The 25,657-nt window shown below is 41.7% G+C and overlaps 1 protein-coding gene across 3 annotated transcripts in view; it reads left to right on the plus strand.

The window, feature by feature from the left end:
* Nucleotides 1-25,657, plus strand: part of HECW1 (HECT, C2 and WW domain containing E3 ubiquitin protein ligase 1) — a gene marked incomplete at both ends in the record, with an annotated part of 620,984 nt that overhangs the window by 359,477 nt on the left and 235,850 nt on the right. For all 3 annotated transcript variants that reach the window (XM_079711607.1, XM_079711606.1, XM_079711608.1), the window contains one exon: nucleotides 18,157-18,481. In XM_079711607.1, the coding sequence (XP_079567733.1) occupies nucleotides 18,157-18,481 (325 nt within the window). The remainder of the gene's footprint in view (nucleotides 1-18,156; nucleotides 18,482-25,657) is intronic.

Genomic DNA, 25,657 nt, shown 5'->3' on the forward strand with positions numbered 1-25,657 from the left:
AGGATCTCATTCAGACTCGACAGAGAAATTACACCTTTACAGACAAGCAAAACTTAAGAGAATCCAGCACCACCAAACCAGCTTTACAACAAATGCTAAAGGAACTTCTCTAGGCAAGAAACACAAGAGAAGGAAAAGACCTACAATAACAAACCCAAAACACTTAAGAAAATGGTAACAGGAACATACATATCAATAATTACCTTAAATGTAAATGGATTAAATGCTCCAACCAAAAGACATAGACTGGCTGAATGGATACAAAAACAAGACCCATATATATGCTGTCTATAAGAGACCCACTTCAGACCTACAGACACATACAGACTGAAAGTGAGTGGATGGAAAAAGATATTCCATGCAAATGGAAATCAGAAGAAAGCTGGATTATCAATTCTAATACCAGAAAAAATAGACTTTAAAATAAAGACTATACCAGGGCTTCCCTGGTGGCACAGTGGTTGAGAGTCCACCTGCCGATGCAGGGGACACGGGTTCGTGTCCCGGTCCGGGAAGATCCCACATGCCACGGAGCGGCTGGGCCCGTGAGCCATGGCCGCTGGGCCTGCGCATCTGGAGCCTGTGCTCCGCAATGGGAGAGGCCACAACAGTGAGAGGCCCGCGTACCGTAAAAAAAAAAATAAATAAATAAATAAAATAAAGACTATTACAAGAGACGAAGAAGGACACTACATAATGATCAAGGGATCAATCCAAGAAGAATATATAACAATTGTAAATATTTATGCCCCAACATAGGAGCACCTCAGTACATAAGGCATGTGCTAACAGCCATAAAAGGGGAAATTGACAGTAACATAATCATAGCAGGGGACTTTAACACCCCACTTTCACCAATGAACAAGTCATCCAAAATGAAAATAAATAAGGAAACACAAGCTTTAAATAGCACATTAAACACGGTGGACTTAATTGATATTTATAGGACATTCCGTCCAAAAACAAAAGAATACACTTTCTTCTCAAGTGCTCATGGAACATGCTCCAGGCTAGAACATATCTTGGATCACAAATCAAGCCTCGGTAAATTTAAGAAAATTGAAATCATATCAAGTATCTTTTCTGACCACAACGCTATGAGACTACATATCAATCACAGGAAAAAAATTGTAAAAAATACAAACAAATATAGGCTAAACAATATGCTACTAAACAACCAAGAGATCACTGAAGAAATCAAAGAGGAAATCAAAAAATACCTAGAAACACATGACAATGAAAACACAATGGCCCAAAACCTATGGGAAGCAGCAAAAGCAGTTCTAAGAGGGAAGTTTATAGCAATACAATCCTAGCTCAAGAAAGAAGAAAACTCTCAAACAACCTAACCTTACACCTAAAGCAATTAGAAGAACAAAAAAAACCCAAAGTTCACAGAAGGAAAGAAATCATAAGGATCAGATCAGAAATAAATGAAAAAGAAATGAAGGAAACAGTAGCAAAGATCAACAAAACTAAAAGCTGGTTCTTTGAGAAGATAAACAAAATTGATAAACCATTAGCCAGACTCATCAAGAAAAGAAGGGAGAAGACTCCAATCAACAGAGTTAGAAATGAAAAAGGAGAAGTAACAACTGACACTGCAGAAATACAAAGGATCATGAGAGATTACTACAAGCAACTATATGCCAATAAAGTGGACAACCTAGAAGAAATGGACAAATTCTTAGGAAAGCACAACCTTCTGAGACTGAACCAGGAAGAAATGGAAAATATAAACAGACCAATCACAAGCACTGAAATTGAAACTGTGATTAAAAACCTTCCAACAAACAAAAGCCCAGGACCAGATGGCCTCACAGGCGACTACTATCAAACATTTAGAGAAGCACTAACACATATACTTCTCAAACTCTTACAAAATATAGCAGAAGGAGGAACACCCCCAAACTCATTCTACCAGGTCACCATCACCCTGATACCAAAACCAGAAAAAGATGTCACAAAAAATGAAAACTACAGGCCAATGTCCCTGATGAACAGAGATGCAAAAATCCTCAACAAAATACAGGCAAAGAGAATCCAGCAGCACATTAAAAGGATCATACACCATGATCAAGTGGGGTTTATCCCAGGAATGCAAGGATTCTTCAATATATGCAAATCAACCAATTTGATACAACATATTAATAAATTGAAGGATAAAAAACCATATGATCATCTCAATAGATGCAGAAAAAGCTTTCAACAAAATTCAACACCCATTTATGATAAAAAAACAAACCCTCCAGAAACTAGGCATAGAGGGAACTTACCTCAACATAATAAAGGCCATATATGACAAACTCACAGCCAACGTTGTTCTCAATGGTGAAAAACTGAAACCATTTCCACTAAGAGAAGGAATAAGACAAGGTTGCCCACTCTCATCACTATTATTCAACATAGTTTTGGACGTTTTAGCTACAGCAATCAGAGAAGAAAAAGAAATACAAGGAATCCAAATCAGAAAAGAAGAAGCAAAACAGTCACTGTTTGCAGATGACATGATACTATACATAGAGAATCCTAAAGATGCTACCAGAAAACTACTAGAGCTAATCAATGAATTTGGTAAAGTAACAGGATACAAAATTAATGTGCAGAAATCTCTTACATTCCTATACACTAATAAGGAAAAATATGAAAGAGAAATTAAGGAAACACTCCCATTTACCAATGCAACAAAAAGAATAAAATACCTAGGATTAAACCTACCTCAGGACACAAAAGACCTGTATGCAGAAAATTATAAGACTCTGATGACAGAAATTAAAGATGATACAAACAGATGGAGAGATATACCATGTTCTTGGATTGGAAGAATCAACATTGTGAAAATGACTCTACTAACCAAAGCAATCTACAGATTCAGTGCAATCCTTATCAAACTACCAATGGCATTTTTCACAAAACTAGAACAAAAAATTTCAAAATTTGTATGGAAACACAAAAGACCCCAAATAGCCAAAGCAATCTTGAGAAAGAAAAACAGAGCTAGAGGAATCAGGTTTCCAGACTTCAGACTATACTACAAAGCTACAGTAATCAAGACAGTATGGTACTGGCAAAAAAACAGAAATATAGATCAATGGAACAGGATAGAAAGCCCAGAGATAAACCCACGCACATATGGTCTCCTTATCTTTGATAAAGGAGGCAAGAACATACAATGGAGAAAGACAGTCTCTTCAATAAGTGGTGCTGGGAAAACTGGACAGCTACATGTAAAAGAATGAAATTAGAACACTCCCTAACACCATACACAAAAATAAACTCAAAATGGATTAAAGACCTAAATGTAAGGCCAGACACTATCAAACTCTTAGAGGAAAACATAGGCAGAACACTCTACGACATAAATCACAGCAAGATCCTTTTTGACCCACCTCCTAGAGAAATGGAAAAAAACCCCAAAATAAACAAATGGCACCTAATGAAACTTAAAAGCTTTGCACAGCAAAGGAAACCATAAAAAAGATGAAAAGACAACCTCAGAATGGCAAAAATATTTGCAAGTGAAGCAACTGACAAAGGATTAATATCAAAGGATTAATAATGCTCAATATCATTAATCATTAGAGAAATGCAAATCAAAAGTACAATGAGGTATCACCTCACACCAATCAGAATGGCCATCCTCAAAAATCTACAAACAACAAATGCTGGAGAGGGTGTGGAGAAAAGGGAACCCTCTTTCACTGTTGGTGGGAATGTAAATTGGTACAGTCACTATGGAGAACGGTATGGAGGTTCCTTAAAAACTAAAAATAGAACTACCATATGACCCAACAATCCCACTACTGGGCATATGCCCTGAGAAAACCATAATTCAAAAAGAGTCATGTACCACAATGTTCATTGGAGCTCTATTTACAATAGCCAGGACATGGAAGCAACCTAAGTGTCCATCGACAGATGAATGGATAAAGAAGATGTGGCACATATATACAATGGAATATCACTCAGCCATAAAAAGAAATGAAATTGAGTTAGTTGTTTGTAGTGAGGTGGATGGACCTAGAGTCTGTCGTACAGAGTGAAGTAAGTCAGAAAGAGTAAAACAAATACTGTATGCTAACACATATATATGGAATCTAAAAAAAAAAGATTCTGAAGAACCTAGGGGTAGGGCAGGAATAAAGACACAGACATAGAGAATGGACTTGAGGACACAGGGAGGGGGAAGGGTAAGCTGAGACGAAGTGAGAGAGTGGCATGGATATATATACACTACCAAATGTAAAATAGATAACTAGTAGGAAGCAGCCGCATGGCACAGGGAGATCAGCTTGGTGTTTTGTGACCACCTAGATGGGTGGGATAGAGAGGGTGGGATGGAGACACAAGTGGGAGAGGATATGGCGATATATGTATATGCATAGCTGATTCACTTTGTTATACAGCAGCAACTAACACAACAATGTAAAGCAATTATACTCCAATAAAGATGTTTTTTAAAAAAAGCAGAATACAAAAATGTGTGGTCTCAATTATCTAACAAAATGCATAAAGAGAAATGGAAGGAAATATTGGCAGGTGACCACTCTGGTAGCCTCTGAGTGGCATGGTTATGGGTGTGTGAATTTTTTTTAATTTTTAATTTAAATTTAATTAAATTTAGTTTTTAATTTTTGTGTATTTTTCAACATGTTAGCATGCATCATTTTTATACTCAAAAGTCCCAACTCTGGGCTCCCTCAGGTCCTCGGAATTTGCAGAATATGGCTTGACTTTTCTTGATGCCCAGGAAAGGCTGTGGCAGTGTCTGCCGAGTGGTGAAGGCACGGTCTGCGGCCCTTACAAGAGACACCCAAATGTTCAGCTCTGAGGTCAGCAACGCAGCCTGAATCTGAGGTGGGGCGATTGCAGCTAAAAGAAGTGCTAGGGACAGTCTCTGCTTTCCTCCACCACTGGTGCTCTCAGGTCCAGAGCAAACTTTTCCATGTCACTTTCACTTGACAGGTTTATGGCCCTTTCGACCACTCTAGATTGAGAAATGAGCCCGGATGTGAACTGAGGCTGGTGAATTCATTTAGAAACGAACCGTTCCAAGGTTCTTCCTGGCACCTCTAAAGAGCAGCCTTCAGGGTGTACTTGGCAGCCTCTGTAGCTCTGCCTCTGGCTGGAAACCACCTCCTTCTGCGTCCCCTGCCTCCCTAAGTCTGATGCATGCTTTCAAGGCACTTAATGCACAGTTGTTAAAATATCCCAATGGCCACCTCCTCTTTGCAGCTTTCTGTGACCATCACCCATTAGAGACAGTGTTGGACCCTTTTGGGGGATGGTTAAATTACAGTTGTCTGAGCCCCACCCCAGTCTGCTGAGTTAGAATCTCTATGAAGCCAGGCCATTTGTTTTATTTTTAGTTTTGTTTTCTTCTCATACAGTCAGCTTTTACTGCCTCAGTTATATTGACCAGGGATCATGTGTTAAACAGCTAGCCCAGAGCTTTGCAAAGACTAGATATTCAGTGGATATTGTTAAACAGAATTGAATCATATACGATCAAAGCAAGGGCACAGTTCAGTCCTGGTATTCAAGTCCTTGTCAAAATGCCACAATTACTTTTGTTTATTTCTGACACTTCCTAATCAGCAGATGGAAACATTAATTATAGAGACTGCTTTTTATCATCTTTCAGATGGTTTTTGCATCCTATAAAATGGAGGCTATGTGGAATCGGTCTCCCTTTGCTGTGTGTGGCCAGTATTCTCTAGGGATAGTGCTGATGTGGCAGCCAAGAAGAGAGATGGCTCAGAAAATACGCAGAAGGAACCATTCACCAAAATGGTTTGCAAGGCTTTCTAGTCACCAGTCCCAGCAAGGATCCTTCCCATACCTCCCCCTTCCCTATAGGTAAAAATGACAACTGCTACCCAGATTTCGATGGGTATCCCAAGACAGAGAAGTATTTTCTGAGCTACATGAGGTAGCTACATTTGGTTTGGCTCTAAGCATCCTTTTTCAGTGTGTTGATAACATGTCCATTGAAACACATATAAAATAGAGTCACTAGAAAGCGGTGATTGCAGTATTTTTCTTAAAAACCTAAATTGGGTAGGACTTAAAGTACGTGTCCTGGATCCTCTATATTATGTTTGGGCAGGCACCATTCTCCCTGTCAGGAAGACCCATCCTACTCCGGCCCTGCATTTGTGTTTCTTCTTGGCAACGCTTACTTTGGCAGCTGGGGAGATAAGACTCCAGAGAATACCCTGGGCTGCTGTTAGTTTTTCATACGAGTGTGACCTGGCTTTCCAGGGCAGATATAAGCCATAGTTATACTCTGATTCATTTTCCAGTGTTTGACACGTTCATTTGTTGACTGAATGAATAAATAAATGAAGATGGTCTGGGAAATGCAGTCTTAGCAGTTAAATGCCACACTGACATGTGGCTTTAACGACCTTGGAGTAATTTTAATGAAGAGTAAAATGCTGGCCTCTGATGGGTGGGTCCTAATTAAGCTGCTGACATGGAGTGTGTCATCTTCCCAGGACTAGTGGGGCTGAGACTGTTGCCTGCAAAGAACAAAGCTAACATCTTGGAAATGGATGCATTTAAGACTCATTACCATGAGTCTTTCTTCCTCAGAACTAATGTTTACCATGTGGTGCTTTCTTCCTCAGAACTAATGTTTCGTCTTGAACAGCCTTTCAGAAACCTGAATTACTTCATTTTTTCATTTTCCTTTTAATTCCGCTGTCTCTTGGGTCTTTGCACAAAAGCTTAATGAGCAGTTTGAATGGCAACCCAGGCAGATGACAGATTCTCTGTCGCTGTCGCCCCACGAAGTGAGAGCTGTGTCTGCTGCTCCCACATCCCTGGAAGGATACAAAACTTTCATCTCTGATGTTTTCTGCCTGCGAGGGAAAATGGAAAATTAGAGATGTTATCTGAATAATTAATTCCAGCCTCAAACGAAAAGAAATTCTAAAATATCTAGATCATTGAGACTTCTGAGTTTCTATTTGTCCCAGTGTAGGAGCCTTGTCTTTTAAGTAATTGAAACGGCAGTGAGTGCCCTGGAATATATTACCATATCATTGAGACCCTCGACTTCTAGGCATCAGCTTCAGAGTGAAAACTGTCTTAGCCAGTTGATAATCATCTAGTTTGCCTTCTGGTGATGGCTATAGAGAGTCTAATTAACTTGTATTAAATTTTATGTAAACCCATACCATAATATTGAGCAAAGATTCCCCCAGGAACTGGTGGGACAGGCAGTGGCGTGTGTCATTCATTGTGGCAGCTGCATCTTTTCTGTATCACAGACAAGCTCAGGTGATGGTCCCAGGCATCCAAGCGAAAGAGATGACTATGAGAAAATCATTCCTTTTCTGTAGTCTGTAAAACTGAAAATACTCTCTAAAATCCCCAGCAGACTACAGCTCTTGCCCATGAGTTCAAAGGCTCCAAGCTGCCTCGATTGATTGTCCCTTCTCTTTAGTTCTGAAAAATCCAAAAGATTAATTGGTATGACAAACATCAGAAGGGACTTTCTGTGAAGGCTGTTCAAGAATTTCAGTAGCGAAAAAAAAAAAAAAGAATTTCAGTAGCAAGTGTGACGTGAGCATGTTTAAAAGGTAGTAGCTAAGTTTCTTTTCTCCGCTGGGTTGATTTTCCTCCCTATCATTTCATCACCTAATTCCTTTTTAATAGCACCAGCTGTCTCTTATTTCCTTCTTCTTCCACAGATAACCCTTGATTTAAGCCATCTCTGCTGGTCCTCATCTTATAGCCTCGGTGCTGAGTTGGTGCAGCGTGCAGTGGATAAGAGAATGAGTGACAGCTAGAATTGGAATTGAGTAATGTGGGCTACAAATATCACAGAAGTGGCCACAAGAATGACAAGGAAGGAACTTGGGAAGGAATGTATTATCCAGGATATGAACTGCCTTTTTCACTTCTCAAGGGAGGCAGAGGGAGGGATATGAAACAGAAATAAAGAGAGACCAGATGCATTTCATTTATATTGCCAAATGCTATTTATGTTTTACTCTTCATTTCTGCCCTAAGTTGTCTTCCAAAAGTGGTCTTAGGTATTGAATTTATATCAGGTCTGGATGTGTTCTTCCTGGGCATGTTGATAACAGAAGCAAAGTGCTGCTGCTAGTTCAGTTCCTCTGTGTCCTGATAATGGGTCTTTATGGTCCATGGTCCTAGTGACTGGCACCTTTGTTAGAGCTGGAGTCCAAGATGGTGCCTTCCTTTGTCCTGATAGGTGATCTGAAAAAGGAAGTGCTGACAACCTCCCGTACTCCTGCGGTGACAGCTGTGCAATATCCATCAACCCTCCCAGTAGCTTCCCCTAGTAGCTTGGCAGAAACTTCTAGCAAGTTGCTCCTGAAGAAAGTTGTTCAGTAACATTTTCACAGCATTTGTGGAAGCACAATGTAGGTGACCCCGCTACTGGATCTTCTCCTATCTTCAGAAGGTCTCACTCTCCCCAGAAGAAATGCCCCTCTCCTTACTTTGTCATACAGGGCCTCCAAATCAGTCTTGTCTCTAGTCCAGCCTCATCCCTCCCACTGCTCCTGCCCCAAGCATCCTGGCTCTGACACACTGGCCTTCTTCCTGTCCCCTGAACACGCGTGGATGGGCTTTATAACTCTCATGCCTTTGCATATATCCCTTCTGCCTAAAATATACCTTCTCCACTTCTCCCTAAAGTCTTAATTTCCTTCCTCATCAGACAAAATGAGTAGTTCTCTCCCTATCCTTTGTATCTTCCCAAACTTGTTGGTTTGTCACCCTGTGCTGAAATTATTGCTCATGCATCTTTCTTAGCACTAGATAGAAGCTAGACCAAAGCCTCATTCCCAGTGTGGTACAGATCACATTGTAAGTATTCATGTGTGTTAACATACATATTAATTGGCTCTGGTCACCACTGGTAACATTACTTTGCTATATAACCAGGAAGGATAGCCTTTGTACTGAATTCTATGGCAAGATAAGGTTACAAATACAATATGTTCCACAAAGTTGGTCTAATTCACTCTGTATTGATGTGTTGGGCAAGTTTTGCAAATGAAGAGTGCAAAAATCCTGAAATGTACTTCTCCCAATTAGTTCTGAGAAGCAGAGTATTCTGGAACGCATGCTACTAAGTGATGCAAAGTTTTCTGACAGTGAAATGGGACACAAGTGCCATTTGTCTTAGAATGCGCTGCGCGGTACGTGACACTGCCGTACTCCAGGGTGACGGCAACGGTGGTGAGATCCCAGTAGAAACAGGCCATGTGTGGTACCTCCGAGGTCTCCATGACTGTGCCTTCAGATTGCCCTTCATTTACACACCCTTTCAAGGACCCAGGATGCATGTTGTTCCTTTACTTCTCCTCCTCTCACAATGCGACTTAGTGCCTACGTTGCAGATGGTACTGAGGGTTTAGACTTCAGGGACCATCTGACTGGTGCAGCTTCTCCCTCCACATGGACTTGACTTTCAGAGTTGCTTTAGCACGAACTCCCCCAGACACAGCAGGCTTCTTGCGCTCCTCCTCATTGCTGCAGGGTGATGCTTCTAAGGTGAGCGAATTGTTGTGTTTCCCAGATCAACTCTCTCCTGTGGCTCCCCATCCTCCAAGGGAGGAGGTCTTTTGTCTTGTGTGGTGTGGGAGACCCGCCTCCCACTCTTCCAGCTGTGCTGCCTGATTCTCTGGCAGGCAGCTGGGAGAAGCTCTGCTCAGCCCAGGAGCACACCATGCTTTTCTGTAAAGCTGTGCCTTTACACACCGAGTTCCCTCTGCCTGAATTGGATCGCCCTCTGCCCTTGCCCAGCTGGCAACCTTCTTACCCCTCCTTCCAAATACTGCTTCGCTGTTCCGCCACCTGGGAAGTCCTTGCCAGCATCTGTCTCCCTCCCACGCGGGACCTTGCCGCCCCCGTCACTGCCCTGGCCACTGTGTCATAGTGGACTGCCTAGATGTGCGCCTCCTGCACAGGACCCTTTGAGGAGAGAGCACCGTTTAATTCATGTCTCCTCCATACTCAATCCTGAGCACAGCGTCTGTTACATACTAATGGCTCAATAAACATTTGCTCGTTGAACGGGATAAAGGAAGGGAGAAGAAAACCAAGAGTTTACTGAAAAATCCACCCAACTATGCTGGGTCCAACCTTCCAGGGGGAGGAAGAATTTAAAAGAAAGCATCTGTAGAGCACCCCGAACCTCCACAACAGATAATCACTTACTTTTCAGTATTAAGTCCAATACGTGTGCAAACTTAGCCCCTCATTTGAAATCCTCCTGAAAGGTCCTTCTTACAGCTGTATTCATTGTCTGGCCGCATTACCGATTAGCTGGCAAATCTGATCAGGATCCTGAAAATAGGAGGGAAACACACGGTGCCTCACGTTCTCCACAAGCCCAATGTCCCTGCTGAGGGAGGCAGGCCGTGGGCCTCGGGTTCCCTCGAGACTCTGCTGCTCACTTGCTGTGGTCGGTGCTGATGCTGCCCTTTGGGGGGCCTCTGCTTCTAGCGGGCAGGAACAGGGCTGGGCAGGACCTCCCACGACTCACTCTGGGAGTGTGCATGACTCTGTTTTTTGGGTTAGGTTTGGGAGACAGGACTGTCACCAAGCAGGCGCCCTGGGTATGGGAGAGACTCCGTCACCCCAGTGTCCTGGAACCTTGCTGAGTTCCGGGAGTGGAGCTGCTGGGGGTCGGGATGTTCCTCATAGCTGCCCAGTGCTGGATGCCAGGAGGAGGACACTGGTGACATGCAGACGTTCCGCTCCCCTGCACTCCCACCAGGGGCCTCCCTAGTGGTCAGCAGGGTCCCTGAGAGCTTGGGTGCCCTGACCTGGCCTGACCATCACTGTGGTTCTGGGAGATGAAAGTATTTCCTTTTCTCCTGCAAGTGTCAATAGGTAAAGAAGGAACTTTACCAACATCCATCAGGATGGGACCCTCTTGAGGAAGAAACAGACCTCTTTAACATTGAAAAGGCAAAGACAGGACCTTTTTCGTATCTGGGCGTGCCGATTCATTCTCTGTCTGTCATCTGTCTGTCTGTCTCTCACAGACACACGCGCACACACACACACACACAGGAATACCACTTTCAGGGACCTTTCCTTTCAACGTAGAACAGAAGGAGGTGCTAGGGATCAGGGCTTTTCTCCTAACAAACATGGGAAGGCCCCCTACCTCCCACCTTCCTATCTCCCCTCAACTCCAGCCCCTGCCCACTGTTCCGGCTACACAAACTGCCCAGATTTTGACAACTTGGTTCTTGAACACCTCCAAGCATAAGCCTCCAGAGCGACCCAGAGCTTCACCAAGAAATTCCATACTTGACCACAGCGGTGAAAGGCACCCACCCAACAAAGCCTGGCAGGGCGTCCTGCCCACCCCTCTTAGGTGCTCTTAGGTGTGAGCAGAGAGAAGTCATCTGACCCACAAACAAAGACTTTCCTCCCCGTAAGTGGGGCCCAAGGGAAGAGGGGTGGGGCTGAGCAGCTCTAATAGACGTATTGGGGGACTTGGTCCTCAGTGAGAAGGCTCTATGTGTTCCTAAAATAATGTGTTGACTGTCATTTTAACAAGTCCCATGTCTTTTAAATCCTGACCTCCTAGGCGGATATTCCCTGGCTTGGCTTGCTTTGCTTATTAAATTTTTCTCTGCCTAATGTTCCCTTTCAGCCGGCAATGTGTGGGATTCTGTTTCTCCTTCAAAGAAAAGGAGCCCACACAATTTAGTTTATGTAACTCCACGATACTCTTGTGCACAATGGCCAGCATAAAAGACAGGGTTTTCAACACATGGCTTTGAGGCTAAAAGCACGGTTTGGAGGCACAGTGTCAGGGACGGGTGCCCAGGAGCTGAAGAGTTGGACAGAGATGATGCTATCATAGCCTCCTCCCACTCTCCTCCTGAGACGTACACAGCCATCTGGTGGGGTCACCTCAGCCCCTCACACCGACCTCTGTCCCACAGTCTCACTCACAACAGCAGAGATAGGAATGTACGGACGGGACTCAGATCTCAGGATGTGAGGCGGAGAAGGGGACCAACCAGGGGCGGTATTACACCTTGTCCTCAACTCTCCCTTCTGACCAGTGTCATTCGGGAACTGGTAACTCGGGGGATTCTGGGCACCGAAGTCATGTGCTTGAGCCAAAAGAGGCACTGAGATGGTTTCCTGAGGTCAGGGAACAGAGCATCACATGGCGACCCCGAGACAGAGGAGGCGGGCACACTCCAGCCTGCATCCCACACACGCCCACTCATTCATTCATTCACCGAACATTCACTGCATCCTTGCCCTGCACTACTTTAGCTGGAAATGCAGACCTAAAGGAACTAGGCAGGGACCGCACTCTCTTGGCGCCTGCGTCTTAGTGGGGGGACACTGATGAGAAGTGGTTAACAAGACAGTTGCAGAGAGAGCATGTCCGTCAGGCTCTGGTTTACTTGCACTGTCAATGAAAATAATCAATAAACAATCTCTAGTAGGAATAGAGAAGAATTTTATATGAGCCAAACTGAGGACTATAGCCCAAAAGGCAGCCTCTCAGACAACTCTGAGGAACTGCTCCGGAGATGGTTTTCAGCACAGTTTTATGTCTTGTTAGAACAAAGAACACCAAACAAGTCAGGGATACATTCCTTCAAGGTTTCCAGGAAAACAGATCAGCAGGTACACAGAGAGTCAGTATGGCCTTGGCACCTGGGAAGGGAGTCTTACCATGGAAGGAGGATCAGCATTGGCATCCAGGAAGGGAGGCATTTAATCTTTATTTTAACACAGGCATTCTTTACTTCTGGTCAATATGCCTTTTTCTTTAATAATTAAAGCAGATGTACAATGTATGTTTGATAGGCCACAAACAGGCTGTTCTGGTTAGCATAAAATTCAAGTTAACTCATGTACAAGCCAGAATGACTTCCCCGCATCTCAATATGTGAAAATTTATTTTATCAGCATCAAGGCCAGAGAGGGAGATTCAGGATTGAGAACAGAGTTGAAAGCAGAAGGTTTGGGGCATCAGTGGTGCAATAAGCCAAGGGGACTTTTGAATGTGATCAGAGGCAACAGTATCTGAACCCATGCGTTCAGCCCCTAATAAACTCTCTTTGTATTATGACCTCAGCTTTTGTCAAAGACTTATCCAAGTAATCAGCCACTACATTTGTGATTTTAGAAAAAGATATTCTTTTAAGATATTGTTCACCACATCATGTAGTGTCTGTCCCCTACATAAAGTTAAAAATGAAGCATCTTATTACGAACTTGGAGGGAGAAAAACATTCCAATATTCTGATCATGAGAATTACATTTTCCTTTATCTTTTTGGCTGCCAAGAATCTCAGAGGAGAATCTGAGTCTCAATTATTGCAACTTTATCTTCCCGTGTTTTAATTTGGAGAGAGTGCTTACAAGTGGTCAGAGTGCCCACTTATAATCACACAGAATGGCTCAAATCCCTATTTCCTGCTGCAAGAGGCATGATCTTGGGAATGTTTATTAACCATCTGAGCTGGGTTTCTCACCAACATGGGGAGAGTGATAATTGATAGGGTTTTAATAAGATAATGTACCAAGTTCCTTGCATAGAGTAAATGCTCCTAATATTATTACCCTTTTTCTTATTGCTACTTCCCGATTTTTGTCTGGTTTATATTTCTCTATTTCCTTGTACATTTCTTTTGTTGTAAATTTTCTCAAATCCACTGTAGAAAGAGACAAGTTATATAATTTTTTTAAGTTCCATTACCCCCCTGTTGGCATAACAAGATCTGAGTGTAGGATAAGAAAGCTTCAGGCAGCTATTTGCTCAAAATAAAATCTGTCCATGAACTCAAATAACTCTTATGTTCTTTCTCCTGCTAAATAATGCCAGTTTCTACAACCTCGTCTTGTATGCTTTAATGAAGTTTCCTTCAGGGCCTATGTTTTCCACTCACAGTTTTTGATTTCTGAGTGTAGAGGCAATTTTTAAGAATCACTTTCTCTATTCTAGATATGCCTTCTGTCCACTTTCTTTTCATTTCTGAGACAGCACTCACTCACAGCTTTATATTCCAAATCAGAAACGCTTTTAATGACTCTGTCAGTTAGAAATGGACACAGCCGAATCTTTTGTCTCCCTATGTTCCTCAAATTAACAACAACAACAAAAAAAAAGGATATATATAGCAACTTGTTCCTTTCCTAGAAGTGATGGGTTTTTTTTGCTTTTAAGATTCTATCTCCTTCTGGAAGGTTTTGTTTTTGCTAATATACTATAATGCATACTAAACAGATTAAACACACAGGCCTATTCCAAGATTTAAAAAAATAATCAAAGAACATATCACTTAGTTCAAAACATTTCCACAATTACAAGTTATTTAAGTCAGAAAGCAAAACAAGTAAACAAAACATCATTGTTGGATCCTCAGAGACAAATAGGAAACAAACCAGCACATGGAGTCTCACTTCCTAGTAAGCAGAACACAATGTGATCAGATTGTTTCCAGCATCTCACACGTTGGTTCACTCACTGGACCTACTTTTTCAAGGGTCAATTAAAATCTATGCCCAGCATAGCCCATAACTAGGTGCCCTTGATTACAACCAATAATTAGACAATTATAATGTTACTGAAACTGTTACTAATATTCTTGTGGTTTTCTTATCCATGTCTATTACCTATCACCAGTGTAAGAGAAGATAAAGGGCATTTGAATTACTTGATGGGATGGAGAAAAAACTGGGAAAACTTTAATGATACAGTTAACTTCTTCTACATCCATCAAGTGGGAGAGCCTGGAGAAAGAAGGGAGATCTCTGTCAGACAAGATTTGCCTGAGAGATGAAGAAGAATTGTGAGGTTGTAAAACATTGGAATCACTGTCTAGGAAGAGAGTGGTCTTTTGTCCAGGGCTATTTAAAAGCAGGACAGATGCTCATCTATCTTCCACAATTCAGATGTGAAGGGAGAATGATTCAATTGCTTCTTCCACCCGGATGAGTCTATAGTGTAAACTAAACACGTGTGAAGACCTGGGGGAAACATGGCCACAAAGGAACCATGCATTGGGAACCAACTATCCGCCTGCTGCATTCCAGAAGCAGCTGTTGTGAGCATTTGACAATAACACCTGTTTAGGACACGACAGCTTAAAGTTTGATGTTAGCCTTCTTCCTAGGTAACTTTTTTCTATTTTTTTCACCTCTGCACCATCTACTACTAACTTATCACATTGTTCTGTATCTTATCTATTTGTATTAGTCATCTTAAGCCCTTTCTGGACCAAGAAGGGACATAATTGAATAAAATAAGTTCTATGAATTAAACTTTTTAGCGCTTTTCTCTGTGTGTGCCAGATGTCATGCAGTTCCAGCAGGAAACACTGGCCTCAGGGCCTTCATGGTTTAGGGAAGAACACAGACAGGTCAACTAGCAATAATACAATGAGAATCCTTGTAGGGCAGTGGGATTCCTGTGGGATCATGGAGCATAAAGCCCCACTCTCTTGGGAATGGGAAAGGATGTAAGGAGAGGTTATAGCAGAGCTGGTGCTGGGGCATAACCTCAAAGCAGAATATAAATCCTGCCTGCAAGTATGAGTGGGGAGGATGTGGGCAAAGCTGGGGTGAGGTGAAGGGAGGGTGGTCTTCAAGGAGCAGCACTGAGGCCGCCCTTCCAATACCAGGCAAATATCACTATTCCAGTCTAGTAAATTACTGACAAATGTCTTCCTTGACTCATGTTTCCTTCTATGCTTTTGTTCCCACCATGTGGACAGTGTTCACTGGTGTAATTTGACAGCGTCTGGTTTCCACGGAATTCTAATAATAATACCATGGCAGAAGTGTCTTCAACAAAAGAAAAGCGCTCTGTAGTCTTTTTTGAGGCCCTGACTGACACGACATGGATAAAAATCTCTCAGCCTCAACATGAATGCAAAAATATCCCACTCAGGCAGTAATCTGACAAATAAAAGGTTTATTTACCCAAAAAGCAAAAGGAAGATTTATCAAAAAACTGGTAGATAGGACACCTTTCCAAACATGCTAGCCTATTCAATGTTTGCAACTTCAGTTTTGTAAGAGGAAACCTGGAGGGTCATGACTAGGAATGATTTGTAGGTTTGCTGTTGAATGACTTCAAATGTGAGTCTCTGGGGACAACATGAGGAGACCCTTGGCCATTGAGGGAGCCTGGCTGACTGCCCAGGACCTCTGTTTCAGTAGTATTGAATATTTTAGTAGTAGATTTTTATTTATTGAGCACTCACTATAGTAAGAGCTTGGCTTGCATTATCTCATTAAATTCTGACAGCAACCTATTTACAGATGAGGAAATAGAGAACTAGAGAGATCCAGTAAGTTGTCCAGGGATACACAGCTTGGAAACTGGGAGGTGCTGCTCCAAATTTGCCCATAGTTTGGTCTAACTCATAAGATATACTTGATTATCTCATTTAATCCCAAGTAGTCATTTTTAATCTCCATGATAATACTGTAAGATGCTACTAGTGCACATAAAGTACGTGTAAACTGAAGAAAGGTTATGCTCTAGCAACAGCCTTCCTTGTTTTGGAGGTTTTACAAAGGTCTCTGAACAAAGCACCCTGGTGGATGGTCAGGTTACTGGGATCCTCCTGGAGCTGCCCTGAAAAGGCAGGATGCCTGTCAGGTGGCTGGGCTGTCCGTATTTCCTGGGCTCAAGGCTGTGCCTGTCTTCCTGAGAGGTGGACTGGTTTCCAGGAAACACCGTGGTCCGTCTATTTTCATACTGTTGCAGTGACGAGCATTTTTTTTTTTAAACATAGGACATATGGTACCAATAGTGTGATGAGATGCTTTCTGAAGTCTGGCTTTTCCACCAATAGTAATTCCATGGTTACCACCAGTGGGGCTAGAAAAATTCCTAATGAAAGACTCAGATAATGAATGAATAGGCCCGCCATATGGCCATTAAGGCCCAAGACTCCAAATGCCAACGCTGTGCTTAATCAGGTTAACAGACTCTTTACAAATGCCCTGGTCTTGGAAGTTGGAAAAAGTATAGGCCTAAATTACTGCTAAATAGACTTATATAATCTGAAGAGTAGACTGGTGCTGGGGTCTGCTCCTTGTGGCTGGTAAACAAAAAGTCAATAACTTGCATTTGATTGATGTGTATAATTAGTTACAGTCTCTGGGATCTAAACTGCATGATTCAACACATTTTAAGGCCTTAATCTTCTCTTCTTGAAAACAAAAGATTTATTGTTGTACAACAGCATGTACTTTTATAGCCAGGAACCCCAAAAATGTACATTTAAATCCCAATTGTAGTATACTTTGATGAAGTCAAAATCACCCTTGCTTGTTTCAAAAAAGAATCCCTTGTTCTAATTCCATAGGATGCCCCTTTCCCCATGTTTTCAAAGCTTTCTGCCTCCAAAACAATCGAGTCATTGCTCTGCATCAGCTCAGCTAGTTTTAAGTGCTCCATGTTGTAAACAATAAAAAAACATGCATTTTTTCCTCCACAGATGCAATGTTTTCTACAATAACATTGGCTCTGAGGGAGACATGGTCCTCTGAGATTGGGTTTTAGTGAAAACGGTGGTGTTGGAAGATTACTAGGATATCTGAGATCCTTATATGAATTTCAGGTGGTCCAGAGACATTCTATAGAGTGAAAAAGCTGTAAATGGAGAAAAAGTGACTGCCTCACCCAGCAGGGACCGCCTCTAATTCTGAGCTATGTGTAGGGTCTTGAATGCCGCAGGGGTCACTAAAATGTGCAATGGTAATAACCATCATTTACCCTAAAGAAGGGTAAAATTGGATCCAATTGAATTTATGCTGGAGAACTCAAGAGATGGCACTTTGATTGGGGGCAGTCACACCTCCAGGGCCATTCTGCAGACATTCCTGACCTTCTAGTACTAAGCAGGCTAGAGGAGGCTGAGACCCCAGCAGAGCGCAAATGCACGGCCCCTTGGTGAGTGTGCATTTAGTTCTTGCCTTCCCCGCGTGAACCAGAGCTACAGCATTGGCCCCGAGGAAGATGCTCTCTGTCTATTTCAAATCTTCCTAAAAGGGCTGCTCTGTCCCAGCTGGCTTCCCCTCAGCACATCCTCCCTTCCCTATGAAAACAGTGACTGACAGTGTAGCCGGCATCTCCCGCCCCTGCTGACTGTCTGTTTACCCCGACAGAATCTGTACCAGAACAGGTTCTTAGGCCTGGCTGCCATGGCATCTCCATCCAGAAACTCCCAGAACCGACGCCGGTGCAAGGAGCCCCTCCGCCACAGCTACAACCCGGGCCAGTTCCACAGCATGGCCATTAGGACCGGCCCTCATGGCGCTGTCACCATCCCCCGCTCCACCAGCGACACCGACCTGGTCACCTCAGACAGCCGCTCCACACTCATGGTCAGCAGCTCCTACTACAACATAGGGCACTCGCAGGACCTGGTGATCCACTGGGACATAAAGGAGGAAGTGGACGCTGGGGACTGGATTGGCATGTACCTCATTGGTGAGTAGAACAGCACTTAGTGCCACGGAAATAATGGTCTTAGCAGTGTGGTTTGGGCATCCAACAAGTACGTTAATTCATAATTCACTTTTAAGGATGCTTTACTATTTCAGCAAACTCGATCATTTCATTAAAACGCACAATTCACAATCAAACGTGTTATACACCACATTCTAACACACAGAGGACCGCACATGAGGCTTCACCTGCCAGCTCTATTCAATGGAAAGGAATCATGAGATAGCAGGACAAGGTGTGGCTGAACACAAACGTCATTACCATTTGCAACTATAGAAGCTCTTCTGCTTATGAGTAAGTTAATATGAGAAGCTTGTTTTTAAATCCATGTGTCTGTAAGACCAAAGCAACACCGTATACGCAACCAAGGTATGCACATGTATGTGGGGTAATTTCACTTTAGTTTTCAACATAATCGTAGACCTCTTTTCACCTGCTCTTTCAAGATTCTTACTGCTTTGTATTCCAAAAACATCATGGATGATACAGACAGTGAGAGCAGGCACACCACAGGCTAAGGAACAGTTGTGCTGGCTGAAAGGAGAGTGACTGGAGAAAATAAATCTCACAAATTTGAAATTATGAAGAGAAATTGACTTGAAAATGTATTTCATCTATTTTACTTGGTGGAATCAGATGTGGTGAAAATGGACACATCCACGCTGGTAAATCCACAAGTGAAGGTTGTAACTGTTGGTGGGGTGAGGGGACGGTTCAAGTTCAACAGAGGCCAGGCCTTCTGCATTCAGTCTGTACAACGAAACATTTGCACATTCAGACACACAATACCAGATTTAACATCATTGACTATCAAAGACACCAGAGGATTGTTATGAGTATTTTACAACCCGGGTCATTTTTATGATAAAATTCGGGGGCTCTAATCTGACTAACTAGCTGTCAGGGAAATTTCTTTGGCTCTTTTGAAGGTTTTGCCATCAGTTTGGTTAGTGTATTTACAATACACACATTACTGTAAAGATGGAAAAACATAATTTTTGAAATTGTTACACAACTAGTGGTTACTCAACTAAATTGGACTTCCAAACAGGTAATATTTAATTGGCTTTAAAAAATAGTTCTGGAATCGGTGTTTGAGTACCATCAATCTCAAACAGAGCCTGCAAAAGAACAGACCACCAAGCACATTTTGTTTAGTCCATATTGTTTTAAATTTGGTTAGTTGTCAGTATTTCAAAAAGTAGAGATTTCTCGCTGAAGTCCACCTTTCTAGCTTTTTGTGCAAAAGCTCTCAGTTTGGCTGACTGAGCCCATAATTCCTGTGGCTCTAGTGGGCTGGGTCAAGCATTAAATTCCCCCTTTAAACTAGCCTGCACCCTTCAGTTTTGTCACAGGCTCCTTGCCACCTATCCCTACTTTAATGATGATGGTTACTTGTTCAGCACCTTAGGCAATTATATTTTTGGCCCCAGATCTAGTTTTGAAGCAGCTCTTCACAGCTGTACCTTCCTGCAGTGGTGTCAGTGGCATTTATTTCTCAAGTCAAGGAATAGCTGGAGTACAGCGTGGCGGGGGAAAGGTGGATACCTTCATCCATGGGGAAGGGATGGATGGATCTTGAGCTCAGCCCTAGATCCAGGCTGGGGTGTAGATCTGGGATAATTGGCCCTGAGAGTAGAAGAATTCACTCGTGGATTGAGTGTAGAAAGAAAGCACCAGAAGGTCCCTATCAGAGAGGGGGCAGAAGAGGAACTCAAAAAGGAGATGGGGGTGAGATGGAGAGGTAGGATGAGAACCAGGGGACCATGTCATAGAAGACGAGAGAGAGGGTGTCTGAGGAAGGAAGGGGTGGTCGGCGGGATGAAGTGTCCGGAAGCTCCATGAATGAACAAGATCTGGTGTTCACATGACATTTTGACTGAGACAGAAGTAAACACGGTTCATCCTCTGAGAATCTCAATTTGACAGTGTGTTCTTCTCACAGTAGCTGCACATATATAACTGTGAAGTGATTTAATGCAAAATGCCAACACTTTCGGCAGAATAGCATTTCAAAAGCAACTTCCAAATCCAAAATTCTCCGTGAATCTTAAAAGTTCATCATTGGTGGGTCCTTAGTAACTCACCTTCCAGATTTGCCATGCCTTGCTAAAGAACAAATCATAGAGCTCTGTGATTTCATCTGATCTGTCATTTCACAATTGAGGAAATGCCAAGTCAGTGGTTCCCAATGCCACACAGCTGCCTACCCTGGCGGCAGACCCCACAGTGACCTTGAGGACGTCTTGGCACATTTGGGTGCAATATCACATATGGGCCATTCCACATCAGTGGGCAACCTAAATGTCCCCGTGAGGCCCGATTTATGATGCTTTCAGCCCTAAATGTCCCCGTGAGGCCCGATTTATGATGCTTTCAGCTCTGCCCTTCAGAGCTCTCCGGACAAATGTGACTTTTCTCCTGCCATAGTGAGTGAGATATCTAGATTTGGAAGGGGATGTGTGGCCCTGCTCACTGACACTGTCACCGAGTCACCAGTGCTGTCTTCAGCCAGGAACCCAGCAATGGGACAATAAAAGTATTACCATTACTTTCACAGTGAGTTTGCATTTGGTTGCCCTCACTTATGGAGTGATTCCTCAATTGGAGGAGCATGATGAAGTTTTCTCTCCCCTAGCGACACAGAAAGGGGAAAGATCCTGGGGTTTCAGTGACAGCTTGACCTGGCTTAGAATCATACTCTGACACTGTCTGGATGTGTGGCCTCAGCCAGGTAGTCATCAGAACTTCAGGCTCCTTATCTTCAAAACAGAGAAATAACTTTCTCAGGATCAATGAATGGAATTGATGAGATACTGTGCATTTACTGCCTGTTGATCAATAAATGTGTCTTGATTTAACTTGTCAGGTAGCTCTAGTCTCTGGATGCATTATGGCAAATTGCCCTAATTCCCAGGCTTCATTCAGCTTAACCATGGCCCTTAGACGTGTGCTCAGTTGTTTCAGTTGTATGTTATAGACAAAAGCTTCTTACCAAATCCACAGGGACCTGGAAAGAGATCTTAATTGTCAATAAACAGGCAGAAGCTTGTGATTTGGTCAAAAACAAGTACTTAGTGGCAGATTTGCTAGTCATCAGTATTCCTAGGAAATAGTTTTACAATTATTCATTTAGTGATGCCTACTTGAATTTGACAAGTAAAAGCTAATTATTTGTGAGTCCTATACTTAGTGTTAAAGATTCAGCACACTGAGGGAACAGTATTGTATAACTGGGTTAGGATACATAAATTGAAGAATACAATTAAGACGTCTAACCATAAGAATGCTAAATTAATTAGAGCAGATCTATTCAAGTATTTTTCACCTCTTCATTTTACGTTCCAGTATTTTAAAGACTTTAATATCTTAAAACCCTCTTTAGGATGATCAATTTTTTTTAATAGCCATTCCTTTGACTCTGTTGGAAGGAGCCCTTATTAAAACTGCTGAAACATGAAGCAAGTATGCAATTAAAATTATGAAAATATAATTGAATAGGTAAAGTAGGCATAATATGCTCATAATTCGCAAACCTTCTTATAAATTTAGCATTTTAATAAATCATATCATTATTATACCATGCTATACCATGCTACCCCTATACCATGCTAGAATTTGCTCAGTAATTTAAATCATAATGAAACTAGAGTACATTCATGCATTTAAATTTCAACAAATCAAGAGGTGATAACTCAGAGCAAAATTAAGATTTAAAATTTCCTAAAATGGCATCTTTGAAGGATCGCCATAGACTGGTGCCTGAGGACATATATTCCCTTCCATACCTTTTGGTTGCCTTATCTGTGTGAGGTTAGAGATTATGGTCTGTAACAAACTGATTATTTTTTAAAATTTTTGAGACTTCTTCTGTGACCTATCCCTGCTCAATGTTTATAAATATTCCATGTATGATCATAAAGTGTATTTTTGTTGTGAATAAGCTTCACTCTATCTATCTACCTATCTGTCATCTATCTAGAGATAGAGAATATCTTATATATAGAGAGATATAGATATCTTATACATAGATATCAATATATACAAAGGTTTAATATACGTGTATATAATATTTATATATAAATATTTTTGTTATATAAATATACAGTGGTAACAGTCCCCATAGAACCATGCAAAACAGGACACAATTCGGATATGTACAAGTTTCAGTTCATAGGGTAACTCACAAAGCAAGGATCCTCTCTCTCTCTCCCTCTCTCTCGTGTGTGTGTGTATTTAAGTTCAATCACATAAATTGTATATTCTAATTTTCTGTCTCTTCCATTTTTTGAATGGAGTGTCTCAAAATCACTAGCCAAAAATTTTGTTTTAATTGATTCATCTATTTCTACCTTTGCTTCTGTAAGTTTTATACTGTGCAGATTTGATGCTGATTACTAAGTGCATGAATGTTCATGATATTTACATCTTTTTCCTCTACAGTTTCTTACAGGTTATTATTACAGATCTGCCTGTGCCCCTTGTGCTATTCTTTGCCTTGAATTTTGTTGGGTTTTTTTTTTTTAACTATTTAAGGCTGCTAGCCTCTCTGTTTTCTTCTGCTTCATATTTACTGGATCTGTCTTTTCTTTATTTTCAACCTGTATCTTTTTTTAAGTGTAGCTCTTTGTGTGTGCTTTTTTATTCTGATCTGGGTGTCTCTGACTTTTAATTGGCTAGAATAGCACATTTATATTTATTATATTTACTGTTCTATTAGGACTTATTTTTGCCATCTTTCTTTAGATTCTTTATTTACTGTGTTTTCTTTTTCTTTGATTCTTCTTTTCTTCTTTCCATTAGATCTGTTGATTTCAAAGTTATACATTTTTTATTGTTCTTATGGACTCCTTTTAATCATAGTCCAGTGGGTCTCAGTCAAGGATAATTTTGCCTCCCAGTGGACATTTGGTAATATCTGAAGACATTTTTGGATGTCACATTGTAGGGGGTGTTTCTGGCATCTGCAAGGTAGAAGCCAGGGATGCCACCAAACAGACTATAATGCACAGGACAGCTCCCCCGCAACAAAGATAACAGAGTTATCCAGCCCAAAATATCAACAGTGCCAAGGTTGAGAAGCCCTGTCTAGACCACCATATTCACCCCCATTTATTTTTTTAATCTCATCAATATCTCTTTTTCCAACAGACTAGTAGTTCATCCTAGTAGTTTCATATTTCTTTGGTCTTCCAGGACTTTGATTTTCCAGATATGGACACTTTTCCTTTTATCCTCAATATCCCTTAGTCTTTCTTGTATATTTTTGAACTTTTTTTCTAGAAGTGTTTCTCAATCAGATCTCCAGCTTCCTAATCCATTTTTCACCAAAACTCATACACTATAGTAGGATAATGCAGTGATGGATGAAGGCATGAATATAATAGCCACATGAATAGCACTCATATCCTACACATTAGTTTCAGTGGATTTCAGTTATCACTCCATGGGGAAATAGTTCTATGGTTAAATAAGGATGGAAAAATCTGCCTACATTGCCCCACTTTAGAGACTCACAATATATGTTAAAGGTTTGAGAAGCTTGGAGTAAGCAGCACACTTTACTTGGTGTAACCCAGCATTTCCTATACTTTCTTGAGCAAGAAACACTTCCTTATTTCACAATATTTGCCTGTCAGGTGTTCCACTGTGGAAAACCACACATTAGGAGTTATGGGAATTTATAGAATAAGTACAGAAACCCAACCCTTGCCCTTAAGAAGCATTTAATGTGCTGAGCCTTAAAATGTAATGATTTAGGATGAAAGCTAAAATTTTCTCTCTGGCTAGGCACCTGCACACAGAAACTCCCAGAATGCTTCCTTACGGACATCAACTCTTGAAGAACTGAAGTTTTTCTTGTACATCAGGCACTCTATTAGCATATAGAAGAGCTGAGGCTGTGCTTCCTAATTATGGCACAACCAGTGAGAATACTTGTGTTCAAAGAAACAATCTGAGGGAAAAGCCACAGAAAACAGAGTGGCACTGATTTTTCGGGCCTCCCCTGCCATTTATCCTTAGATTCCCTTCCTCGTACAAGAGAACAGAGATTCTACATCCTTGGCTTTGTACTGTGAAAGGCAAGTAGATTCTCCCCAGATCTCCTGGCCTGCTATTTGGTAAATCCATAGTCTAGAGATAGTGGGAGAATCCTTGGAGATTTTTCTGAGATTGGTTATCAGAAGGCACAAGTTCCTCTGCGTAATGGAAGCAATGTTGTATTTTTTTCTGTTGGGCTTAGGTAGTGGATCAATTCTTCCTTTAATTGCTTCTGTGCTCACTTGCCCATTCTGTTCTCAACAGCAATAGTCTTTGTTGTATACCTTTCTATTATAGATTAAAGTGTAGGAAGCAGAGCTCTAGTTTTCATTTTGAAAACAAAGCAAGAAAAATAATCCTGGTTTCTTAGATGTGCTTGTTTCTGTAAGCTTCACTAGAACTTTGTGATTCAAAATTTTGCAAAGATCTTTTCTCTATTGTAAACTGTGGAGCAGGAGGTAGGATTCTTCATACTGGAAGAAAAAAGTATCATCCAGCAAATGCAGTCTTTTTTTGAGAAACTTAATACATCTCTATATGTTTTGTACAGAATGAGTAATGTGAAAACTTTAAATAGTACTGGCCTAAGCTAATATTTCAGGTTACTAGTGGTTTTGCACAGTATCATGGAGCTTTGCCATAGAGGGCCGTATTTTTAGCCCATACTATAAATATAAATAGCTGCTTATTCGATGTCTAACACTGTTCTGAGACCATTACCTGTACTAGTTCATATATTGCTCACAACAGACTTTGAGGTTGGGATTAATACTATCCCCATTTTGTGGTGAGGAAGCAAAGACACAAAGGGATTAAGTATAATGCCTAAGATCACATATCTAGTAATGGTACCCTAACTACTTCTCTCAAGGCGGCTGCAGGTATCCCTGTAATCACATAAACATTGCTCCTACAAAAACTTGTACCATGACAAAGGATGCAGAAAAGGGAACCTCGCAGTAGGGAGCCAGGGGGCTGCCATTCCTCAGTGTGATGGAGGGCAAGGCTTGGTCCCCATCATCCATCCCAGTCCTCTTCTCTTCTCCAGTGCCTTCCTCTAGTGTAGACTCTGGTCCCTGAAAATTAGGTCTCTCAGACTCCTGTGCAGCCATGTTC

This window comes from Hyperoodon ampullatus (assembly GCF_949752795.1).
Source record: "Hyperoodon ampullatus genome assembly, chromosome: 9".
In the NCBI taxonomy this organism is placed as follows: Eukaryota; Metazoa; Chordata; class Mammalia; order Artiodactyla; family Ziphiidae; genus Hyperoodon; species Hyperoodon ampullatus.